This window comes from Canis aureus, chromosome 21 (assembly GCF_053574225.1).
Source record: "Canis aureus isolate CA01 chromosome 21, VMU_Caureus_v.1.0, whole genome shotgun sequence".
Classification (NCBI taxonomy): Eukaryota; Metazoa; Chordata; class Mammalia; order Carnivora; family Canidae; genus Canis; species Canis aureus.
In genome coordinates this window covers 43,474,198-43,486,631 of record NC_135631.1, presented here as the reverse complement: position 1 = coordinate 43,486,631, position 12,434 = coordinate 43,474,198, and the positions used below count along the sequence as shown (strand labels likewise).

General features: G+C 45.0%; 1 protein-coding gene across 1 annotated transcript in view; it reads right to left on the bottom strand.

Moving 5' to 3' along the window:
* The window catches only part of DLD (dihydrolipoamide dehydrogenase), a 31,105-nt gene extending 21,375 nt beyond the window's left edge, over positions 1 to 9,730 (bottom strand). The window contains exons 1-2 of the mRNA XM_077864054.1: positions 9,575 to 9,730; positions 7,856 to 7,934 (exon numbers count right to left, since the gene is read on the bottom strand). Of these exons, the coding sequence (XP_077720180.1) occupies positions 7,856 to 7,934; positions 9,575 to 9,613 (118 nt within the window). The 5' untranslated portion in view covers positions 9,614 to 9,730. The remainder of the gene's footprint in view (positions 1 to 7,855; positions 7,935 to 9,574) is intronic.
* Positions 9,731 to 12,434: the final 2,704 nt, after the last annotated feature.

Below are 12,434 nucleotides of genomic sequence, written 5' to 3'. Positions count from 1 at the left end.
GAGCATCTGCCTTTGGATCAGGTCATGACACAGGGATTCTGGGATCAAGTTCCGCATCAGGCTCCCCACAGGGAGCCTGCTTCTCCCTCTGCCTATGTCTCTACCAGACTCTCATGAATAAATGATCAAATCTTTAAAAAAAAAAAAACAAAAACAAAAACAAAAAAAACAAAGTACTATCAACTAAAATCCTAAAAGCAATAATCAAGCATTGTAATTACTAGCTTTCTGACAGGAAGGGAGTAGTTTAACCTCCTCTACCTTCCATTGCCCTATCTGCAAAATAAAGAATACAAAAAACCTCTTTCATAGGGTTATAATACAGAATAAAATAATATACATAAATAGCTTAGCCTAGTATCTGGAACATACATAGTAAGTACTTGCTATATGAGAACCATATTCTGACCTACGAAGCTAGCAATTTAATTTCTGATCACCCCCCCCCAACAAAATACCCACCCATCGCCCCCAGGGGATGAGAGTGCTACTTTGATCAAAAAAAACTTTTGCTCTCCTGAAAAGAACCACAGAACTAAAGTTATCCAAGTGAAAAAAAAAATCCAAGAACCCTTCCTACTGAATAAATAAAAGGACTGATTCTCCTTGGTTATATCAGATAATAATTAGGATTATTCAGTACATAAAAAGATATACAGCTACTCCAATACATGAAAAAAGTATTCCATCAATTTTCACTGATCTATTTGTGCTCTTTGGCTACACTACTTGGTTCCTTGATGCATGTTTAGAATTAAGTATATAATAAAATGTGTATGTGGGACCCAGGAAATTTAACAAAAATCCCCTACCCCTGGACAAGCAGAGTAGGACTAACTCCATTTTGTGCTACACCCGCCATCTCCTGTATGACCCCCCCATGACCTGCTTATTGCTTAAGGCGCTTCCCCACCCTAGTCAAGCCGCTGAGCACAACCTTACTGGAAATCAGCTCATAAAAATGTAACCCCGCCTTGTGCCCACCAAAACTGCCGCCAATTCCGACCAGAGGGATAGGCCAGTTCAAATGGTCACTATAGGGTAAATTGTGATTCAATTGGCCACCTGCGTGCGGACTGACATGACTGTGCAACTTTCCATGTGTGTTACAATCCCATTGGCCACTAGCCCCTATAAAGCTGCCACGCCTCTTAGCCTCATGGTCCAAGTCCCTGCTCCGCTGTGTCGGGTATACTTGGACCCAAGCTTGAGCTTGTTAAACCCTCGTGTGTTTGCATCGGTGTCGGCTCCTTGGTGGTTTCTCAGATTCGCAATCTTGGGCACAACATGTATTTTCAAGTTTTGAACCAAATGATGTCCTAAACAGTATCCCTTAAATTTGGGTTCTAATTTTTAATACACAGTAATGAAACACAAGCTACAAAAACAGGTTTCGTTGCTGAATTTTCAGCATCTTTTATGATTAAAATATATGTTTATGGAGTAAATTTAAATACAGAAAGGCCAAAACAGTTTAGTTTCATTTCCCAATGTGATCTTAGATATTTTTTTTCAACTATACAAAATGCCAGAAATTCAAAACTATTCACCTCTCACCTCTCACTAGATGTACCATTCCACCAGAATACCACTAACGTGCTAGGGAGCACAGAAAAAGAAGGGAAAAAAATAAAGTCTTTATGTAAAGATCAGTCAGTTGAGAATATAGGAAAGGGTGATTCAGTGACAAACATTCAGAAACAAGCCAGTATTTACAGGATCTCTGCAATATACTTTGAAACGTATAAAAAAAAATAAAATGGACTAATAGATAAATGGACAAACAGATATGCAAATATTTTAAGAACAGTCAAATGTTAGTGGAAGAATCTAAGAGTGTTCACTGTAAAATTCTTACAACTTTTCCAAATGTCTGCAATTTTTCACAAAATGTTGGAAAAACCAACCAGCTGGCTCTCACAAGTGAAAATTTACGACACATTTTTCTGACTCACCATCCCCTTGTCAAAGAGCATTTCTCAGTTGGGTTTTCACATACAATTTTAAAAAACAGGATATAGGGGGATCCCTGGGTGGCTCAACGTTTGGCGCCTGCCTTCGGCCTAGGGCATAATCCTGGAGTCCCACATCAAGTTCCCTGCATGGAGCCTGCTTCTCCCTCTGCCTGTGTGTCTCTTCCCCTCTCTCTATCTCTCTCTCTCTGCCTGTGTCTCTGCCCCTCTGCCTCTTATGAATAAATAAAATCTTAAAAAAAAAAAAAAAACAGATATAGACAAATAGTACAATGAAACAGACCAAGGACTACCTGATGGAAAATTTTACAAAATTAGCATTAGACTTTTAAGAGTGAAAAAGAAAAACTGAACAGGATATACATACTGATATCATGAGAGGAAGAGGACTATGTTAGAAATAATGGCAGAAGACAGTTGAATAGCAATGTGGATTTTAGGCGGTGGTAAAAGATCCTGAGAAAGCTACCAGGTCAATTCTTTAGAAAATACTGGGGTACAATTAGGGGTGTTTAACTTCAACAGAAATAGCAGTTAATGCCATGAAATGAACTGAAGGAGAAAAGATAGGAGGGGGGGGGAATATTCTACGAATGTTACTTATTACATCCTTGTGAGGTAAGTAAGCACACCATGTTATCAAGGCTACCACTGAAGTCAAGGTGTCAAGTTACAAATCAATTACAGAATAAATTAGTTGCAAGATGTATACTAAGAAGTCAGTCTGAGATAATATCTACCAATTTGATACTACACTCTGTATCAGGCAGTGAGCTAAATGTTTCATGTTGTTTTATTTAAGCCTCCTCTTGTCTTTATGACACAACTATTATACCTCCATTTCACAGGGAGAAAATAAGGCTAAGAGTAACTAACCTGCTAAGGCTGTCCAACTAGAAAGTGATGTAGCCAGGTTTCAAAGCAAGTTCCTTCTATTCTGAAGCCTTTGCTCCTACACCTTTCAGTTCTAATGTCACCCAAAACACTCAGATGATTCCATAATCTCCAGGGCAATCAGGAACTACAACTAAAATGACAAGAAGCTCCTTCATTATCATAATGAAAGCAACAAATATTTATGAATACCTACCCTATATGGAAGCCACTGCCTTCAATAGCCTGACCTTAGAGTAAGGGAAAACAGGCACATATTGATAAAGCAAGCTTATTCTTAAAATTAAAAAAAAAAAAAAAGAAAAGAATAAGAGATATCATAAAGCAGTAATCATTAATTACCAAATTCATTACATGAGTCTAAGAGTTACTTGGTAAGGTTTAATTGTTGTTGGGGGTGAGGGGGCTGTTTTAAATTTTCAATGGCCTTAATCTCCTCCCTATTGTAGTGACTCTTCCATAGTCACACCCCATATTTGTCATCACCCCAAACCACTCAGCTTTTAAAATCTTGAATTCTAATACTTTACTTTCTGATGGTAACCCGACATCCCCCCTAATCCATAAGGGAGAAATATAATAATACCTACATCCCAGGGTTGTGAAGTCAGAGATAATGTATGTCAAGACAGGTACATGAGACACTCAAATGTTTCTTTCCTTCTCAGATCCACCTCACTCTCACGGCCTCCAATCTCATTTCCACCCTACACACGGCTATGCCAGCGTTCTTTCAGTAAAGTCCGACTCAGACATTACGGTCTCCTCCTACACTGGTTCCCTCCACCTCCCCCCCTTTTTTTTTTCCATTCAACAAACATTTATTAAGTAACAACAACAGTGCCAGGTGCTAAGGAAGGTTTCCCTATCTTTTGTTGGATAAAATCCAAGCTCCTAAATACAGCATCCAAATCTCTTCTCCACCCTCATCACCCACCACATTCTGCTCATGCAGCATCAATACTAAGCAGTTTACGCTTCAGAAACAGTGAATTACTGTTAGCTTACACTCACAGAATTACACTGGTCTACCCATGTATATTCTGTTCCAATCACCTAGAAACAAATGCTGACGGCATGCATTTCACGTTAGATGCTACTCTAAGGTCAAGGGATACCTATAAATAACACAGCCTTGGTTCTTATAATCTAGTAAGAAACAGCAAAAGCATTATAATAAAAACCCCCATCTGCAACCAGAATAAGCTTTAAAAACAAATCATATCTGCTTAAACCATTTCAATGACTTCCAACTGCCCTTAAAATAAAGAGTTAGGGTCTTTCATGATCTGCAGAGATGGTCAACTCCATCTTCAACACACATCAGCCACACTTGACCCTTTTCAGGCTCCTCAAAGGCACTACGCTCCTCCTCACATCAAAATACTCCCACATGGTGTTCCTTCTACCTGGAACACCTCCACCCAGACCACTCGCACCCCAACCCTTTTCAGGTATAACATTTCCTTAGGAGAGAACTATCCATATACACATTTCATAGCTCCCTCTGCTTAGCCTGTGGAGTCTCTATCACAATTACTTATTGGGTGTTTGTCTTCCCAAAATGGACGACAAATTCTACAAAAGCTGCATCTTGTTTGACTTGTTCACTGCTATATCCCAGCAACCAGCCCAGTAACTAGCACAAAGTACATACTCCATATCTGCCGAATAAATGAATGAAGGTAGCAAATGTGAGCGATTAAGTGCTGTGAGTCCATTCCTGTCATGAAATGGAAGGTCCTATCAACAAAAACACACATTACTCTTCAAATTTTGATGAACTTCACTCATTTACATATTCAAACATTTTCCAGATGTTTTAATAGAGACTGTTTATATATAATAAACTTTGAACTCCTCTCAAGGTGGTCTGATCAATCAGTACTCAGTGGAAGCAGCCCGAACAGAACAGAAATTAAAGGTATCGGTTCTCGGGTCAGAAGAATTTTCCCAGTTCTGTCATTTCCTAGTTGGACCTCTCTTGACTCAGCTCCTCCCCTTATAAAATGGGGAAATGAGCCATATGTGTCTTTTAAGATGGCAACAAGGATTAAAGACTACTGGAGACAGAGTAAGCCCTCAGGGATCAGTTAGTAATATTACTGTTGTTGCTGGATACTTACTTTATACCAGGCACCATACTGGATGCTTGTGGTAAAGCAGTAACTAAACCAAACATGGTTCCGGGGTTTATCTAGTCAACAAATATGTACTGAGGACCTACTGTACTTCTGTGGGCACTAAACAATCACAGTCCCTGCCCTAATGAAATGTAAATACCTGAGGAAAAGACAGCCATTAAATAAATACCTCAGGGGCACCTGAGTGGCTCAGCTGATTAAGTGTCTACTTCTCGAGGGATCCCTGGGTGGCTCAGCAGTTTAGTGTCTGCCTTGGCTCAGGAAGTGATCCTAGAATCCGGGGATCGAGTCCCATATCGGGCTCCCCGCATGGAGCCTGCTTCTCCCTCTGCCAGTGTCTCTGCCTCTCTCTCTGTCTCTCTCATGAGTAAATAAATAAAATCTTAAAAAAAAAAGTGTCTACCTCTTGATTTCAGCTCAGGTCGTCTTAGGGCTGTGAGTTTTAAGCGTGGTGTCCCACTCCACATGGAGTTCAGAGTCTACTTGATTGGCTCCGCCCCCCTCCCCCCTTCTTGCATGCTTGCACACACTCTCCAAAATAAATAAAATCCTTAAAAAAAATACTTCAGATAAGTATAAATATGAACACACAATGCTTGTTACTTCACCCAATCAAAGCCTTTGCATACTGTATTAACATGGCTACTAAGGGATTTATAATTTATTCAATATCAAGGATTCACTAAACCATTTGACTCATGAGCCCTTAGTTACTATCATTCCATTAAAATCTAAGATCCTGCTCAAAGACTACCCAGCAATAGAAGACACTGCATAAATCTTTGTTGATCAATCCAATCCCAAAGGTGAAGAATTAGCCACAACATCTTTAACTGCATATTTTGGAAATGAAAATCTAGCATTTCTCCTGTTGCTTTAGTTAACAAGTGCTCTTCCCATTTAACAAACTGTATGCCGAGTATATCCCAATAAAACTGAAAAAGAAAAAAAAAAAGAGTATAATGTATAATGGCGGGGGGCACCCTGGGTGACTCAGTTAGGCCTCTCAGACTCTTGCTTTCAACTCAGGTCATGATCTCGATGTCATGAAATCGAGCTCCATGTCAGGCTCGGCACTCAGTGCAGAGTCTGCTTCGGAATCTCTCTCCCTCTTCGTCTCTCAAATAAATTTAAAAAAAAATTTCCTTTGTAAACAAATATGAAACATTAAAAAAAAGGGGGGGTATAATGGATCCAATTTTTTACCCCACCATCACATTAGTATTTTTCAAAGGATTTCTTGCCCTTTTCAAAGCTAAGTAATCATTCACTGTTGGTCACTGGTGACAGTAATCGTCCTACTACTCTTTCTTCTGGGAATAAAATATCCCAGATGATACTAGTTTGACAGCCATTAAGGTACAAGATAAAATTATTTCAGAAAATGCAGGGAGACTACTGGTCACAGTTTCTCCTAGCTGATGGTTTCTACAAAGAAGTTTTGAGATACCACATTCTACTTTAGTTATAATCCTACGGGTGATTCCAGTAAATTTCAAAACAGATGATTTCAAATAATTAATCCTCTTGGTACTGGGAGGTCAAAATACCTTACTACAAGTTCATTAATTTCCTGTTTTAAAAAACAAAATATATATCCTTTATAGAAACTTCAAAATTATTTTCAAAGAAGCAGAATAAAATACCCACATTTCACAGCTTCCATTCAGGGTACATCCTCCTAGTCTTCAAAACCTATTTTTCACAAGCCCATCAAAATTTTCAATCAGGGGATCCCTGGGTGGCGCAGCGGTTTGGCGCCTGCCTTTGGCCCAGGGCGCGATCCTGGAGACCCGGGATCGAATCCCACGTCGGGCTCCCGGTGCATGGAGCCTGCTTCTCCCTCTGCCTGTGTCTCTGCCTCTCTCTCTCTGTGACTATCACAAATAAATAAAAATTAAAAAAAAATTTTTTAAAAAAAATTTTCAATCAGGATGTCTAAAGAGTCATCTCAGATTCTAAACAGCGTCAAACAACCAACACGCTCAATCTTACCTAGTGGACAGAATTAACTTTTTTTTTTTTTTAAAGACTTTATTTATTTATTCATGAGAGACACAGAGAGAGGCAGAGACAGGCAGAGGGAGAAGCAGGTTCCCTGCAGGGAGCCCGATGCAGGACTTGATCCCAGGACTGGGACACACCCTAGCCGAAGGCAGATGCTCAATCCTGAGCCACCCAGGCGTTCCCAGAATTAACTTTTTTAATGTAAACGTTAAAATTACTTCCTGCTCAAAACCCTTCAGTGGTTTTCCATCACTCTTGGGAGTAAAATCCAAACTCCTTCACCTGACTTCCACAGCCCGCCATGATGTGATCCCTGCCTACCTCTCTGATCTCACATCCATGGGTGTCCTCTCCAGCCACACCAGCCTTCTTGCGATGCCTTAAACCTGATAAGCTAATTCTCACCTCAGACCCTTAACACTGCTGTTTTCCTCTGCCTGAAATAACCTCAATTCCTCTCTTCACCAAGACATCACCTCCTTAGAAAAGCCCTGATACCCTACCTACAATACTTTTTTCCTCCCAATTACCTGCTTTTTAATTTTCAATCACTACACAAAATACTTACCTGTTACTTGAGGATTGTTTGGTTTTTTTTTTTTGTTTTTTTGAGGTTGTTGTTTTTACCACTGGACTGTCAGTTCCGAGAGCAGGGCTTTGCCCAGTTCACCACCTAGACACACTAGGTGCTCAATAAACACTTAAGTGAATAATAGACATAAGAACAAATGAATTCTATGACAAATTATTATTACTCTAATAGTCACTTGCTTTTACATGTAAACACAAAGGAACTATGAACTAATCTAAGGAAAAACTATTTGAGTAAGTACTCACTTGGTTGATCTGCGTAAGTTCTCAGAGGCACTGCAGAAACTGCCTGTAAGCCATGAGATATTCGACTGAAATGGCCTCTCTGGAAAAAAGAAAATGTCATGTAAAATACGAATTCAAAACAGGACTACTGAAGGCCAATGAAAACGTAATGACTTGGAGCAAATGTGCCAAGCACTTATTTATATATCTCCCATTGCTCCACAGAGGTTATGTATCAATTTCTCCTCTTTCGTAAGAGTAATTATTTAGATTTTCAACCTCCGCTCACCACAGCTGTTCGTTATGAATATTCAACGAACCATTTCATATAAATATGGGCTAAAGGCCAATAAAAAAGTGTTATTCAGTGGTGTTACGGTTTCTTACATTTTCAGAAAGCATGGCTAATTTTTGGTGCCAGGGATCATTTTAATGTCACAACGAATGCTCTTTAGGTTCCAACTTAAGTCCTCGATAATCTTTACTATTGCAATCCTCCGCTTCTAATTCTTGTTTCCGACCTCAAACTACCAGGTACAAAATCTCTGAAGATGCTCCTGAACGGTTTAATTAGGAACAGAAAACCAGAGAAGGTAACTTAGGAAAATGCACTGTTACTGACGCTCGAGAGCTACTATGGTTTCACAAAGTGCATCATAATCCCAACCGTTTATATCAACCGTCCACTCTTTCCTAAGAACCGTAAAGCAGGAAGAAACAAAGCAAAACAGCTCTTATCACAGTAGGAATATGGGAGGCAGTGACGAAACCCACGCTCAGGTAGCAACCTTCTCTTGTCCAAGGCAACTCGAGGCACCTGAGATCAGGACAGCGGGCCAAAGAGGAGCGGACACAACGTCAGTCCTACCTTCTAGCCCCCCAGCTCTGCCTCTGCCTAGAAGGAAGCCTCTTCCCGGGGTTACGCTCTCAGGTACACGGATTACCCGTCTCAGGGTCAAGGACGAGTTTGATCACTCACGGTCACCTTTAAGGTCTCCATCACTGGAGTGAGGACCCAGCCACGATCCCACCTACGTACAACCGGGCTGTATTCGGCACGTAGGCGAAAAGCGAAAGCTTGGGGATCCCTGGCGGGCGGAGGGGGGGGGGGGGGGGCTCGGCGGTTTAGCGCCTGCCTTCGGCCCAGGGCGTGATCCTGGAGACCCAGGATCGAGTCCCACGTCCAGCTCCCTGCATGGAGCCTGCTTCTCCCTCTACCTGTGTCTCTGCCTCTCTATGTCTATCATGAATAAATCTTTAAAAGAAAAGCAAAGCAAAAGCTGGCCCCAACGAGGTGTTGCAACGAAAAAAAGGAGGCGGCGGCGGCAACGGTGGCTTGCAGCTGCGAACAATGAAGAGGCCTCTGGGGAGTTCCTAGGGCCACCTGTCGGAGCTGACCGCGTCCGGTGCTCCCAGGGGCGGCCCCCAGGTGACCTGCCCGCTGCCGCCACTCTGGGGCTTGGGACCAGGATCGGGAGGAGGGATGGGAAGACCCAGAGCGGGCGGCTGCGGGGCTGGACTTCCTCGGCCAACCGGGAGGCCGGTGCGTGACCCGCAGGCCCCCGCGCGCAGGCCGCCGGCGGCTCCCACCCCGCGGGGCGCCTCCGCTCCCGCCGCCGCCCGGGCCCGAGTCCCGCAGGGGCGGGGCCGCGCGCGGGTGGTCCCGGCCGGACGGCCCGCGTCCCGGGCGCCGCCAGCGGGCCCCCGGGCTGCGCACGACGCCTCCCGGGCGGGCCTCACCTTGGCCAGGGAGCAGTACACGCGACTCCAGCTCTGCATCTCGCCGCCCCGCTTCCCCCTCCGCCGACGCCTCCCCGTCCGCTAAGCGCCTCCGCCGTCTCGCCAAGGTCTCCCCGCCCTGCGCATGCACGAGCGCCGCTGACGTCACGGGCCGGGGAGCAGCGCGATTGGCCCGCGCGCTCGGGGCGCACGCGACGGGGGGCGTTCCCGGCAGGCGCGGAGTCGTGCACTGTCGTAAGGGGCGTGGTGCTTTCCGGCGGCGGGGGCTGGCGGTGCGGTTCTCCCGGTGGCACGGAGCCGCGGGCTTGTAACGTGATCTCGGCGTACTTGAGGGCGGGGTGGGGCGGCCGGGCGTTCGCGGCGTGCCGGCTGCGGAAAGTGAGCTCGGCGGGCGCTTCGCGGGCGTCCTCCCGCTTCGCGGCAAGCCCGTGAGCCGTTACGAGCGGCGCCAGCTCCCGGGGGAGGCCCTGAGAGGTGGATTCCGCCGAGGAAGCACGACGGCTTGGTCACCTTCCCCCCAAAGCAAATGCTGCGTGAGGGACGGGTCCGCAGGCGTGGCGTCACCAGCGACCGCCTCTGAGTAAGAGAACTGGCCAGACGCGGAAAACGCGCTGTCTCCTCCGTTAGAGCGAAGTGGGGTGCGAGGGGCGACGGGCGGGGTGGAAGGCCTCCCGCAGAGACCCGGGGAGAGTCCTCGTCGTCGACACCGAGCACCGAGCTCTAAGGTCCGACGGCACTCGCTTTGCGGGAACCGGACACTGCGGATAAAACTTCACTCCACGTTTCTTGAGGTTTCCCCGCGGGGCAGTGTGCTGGGCTCTGTGGGTTACACGTAGTGAGAAGGGAGCCCGTAGCCACCTGCGCTCAGCCTGCGGGGAGAAGACACGGATGATGCCTCGTGTTTGTTGAAGAGGCTGCAACTTGTCACCCAGAGTCGTCCTTTTTTCTCTACGTAGCGTTTTGGCCATTTTCGTGGCTTTGGCACCTGCCTTCATACACTGGTAGCCCCCAGATCCCTAGGTCCAGTCTGTACTTCTCTCCCCGACTCTAATACCATATATTCTTTTACTTTTATTTATTTATTCATGAGAGACACAGAGAGGGCAGAGGGAGAAGCAGGCTGCACGCAGGGAGCCCGATGCGGGACCCCATCCCCGGTCCCCAGGATCAGGCCCTGGGCCGAAGGGAGGTGCTAAACCAGCTGAGCCACAGGGGCTGCCCTAATTCCATATTTTTTAAAAGATTTTTAAAACTTCATTCATAAGAAACACAGGCAGAGGGAGAAGCAGGCTCCATGCAGGGAGCTCGATGTGGGACTCGATCCTGGGACTCCAGGGTCACAGCCTGAGCCGGAGGCAGGTGCTAAACCAGCTGAGCCACCCGGGCTGCCCTAATTCCATATTTTTAATTGTCTACTGAGCACATCCAGCTGGGTGACCCTGCCAGCACCTCCGTTTCAACTATCCAATATTTTATTTAAAAAAAAAAAAAAAAAGTATTTTTCTCCTTCATATCTGTGACTTGACGATACCTCCAAATAGCCAGTCATCCCTAGTAAAAATTGTGTAGCCATTCTCAAATCCTGCCTGTAGCCCATTACCTAATGGGTCACCGGTTCAATTGACCGCCCCTAGAAGCAGGCCCAGAGACAAGCATTTGAGTGCAATCAGTTTGTCTGAGAGGTGATCCAAGCAAGCATCAGTAGGGAATGAAAAAGGGATGGTAAGTATTTCAGATACATTGAGTATCAGATTACCACTGAAAAAGTGGCGCTCAGACTCGCTGGAAACCTCTGGGAGATAACGTAGAACGTGCTTCAGAGTCATCCTACTCAAAATACACCCAGCAGGCTTCCATCAGTCGTTAGCTGAGGACAGCAGCTGGGACGTTTAATTCCCTGGCCCTTCTGGCTCGTCCCATACGTGAGCTGAATGAGCCACAGCCGCCAGAGAAGTCTTGGGCAAAGTCTCTGGTGCCTGCAATAAGAAGGCTTATAAATGAGCTTGCAGAGGAAAGGTGAGTACTAAAAAGATACAGGTGAGGCGCCAATAAGAGCAGCTATATTCCCCAAATTCCATCAACTCTGAATACGAGAGTGAGAGAAACATGGAGGACGGCTCCCCAGATTTCCAGCTTGGATGACTGGGTAGCAAGCGAAACCAATACAGAAACAGGCAACACAGAAAAAAGAATGGCTTTGGGGAGAAGATAACGAGTCAAGTTCTTTGAATTTGAGATGCCGGCTAGACAGCCCATTTGAGATCTTCAATAGTTACTGGAAACACAGTCTAGAACTTAGAAACTCTAGGCATGGATATGAAAGTTTGCTGGCCTGTGGATGGTGATGGACACTTAGATACATTCTCAAAGGTAACCCTTTAGAGGGAGCTTCTGAGGGATAGTGAGAAGGAGCTGTCACAGAGATGATTTACACTAAATACGGTGCCCAGCACGAGGCAAGTCCCAATTACTATTTGTTGAATTACTCTTCTTTGAGCATTGTGGCCCTCTAGAAGAGGCTGTTGCACAAGTAGAATCCCATGAATAATGCCACTCTCCTCTAAACTGCCTCAAAGGCAGAACTGGTGATTACTACACAGTGGGATTTAAGGGATCCTTAACTGGCCCTTGTCCTAAAATAGTTCTGCTCCACCCAACCGCTACCCTAATTCCTGGCCTGAAAGTTTCCCATTAAGGGATTCATTTCTATTGTTCCTTTTCCAAACATTCTCTGTTAGAAGAAGTTCTTGGTTGCTGGCTACAATTCTCCCCTTAGGGAAAAGAGAGTAAGGGAATCAACATCTGTTGGGCAGATGTCCTAAACCCTGCGCTAGAGGCTTTCCATCATTTCTCCACTTAA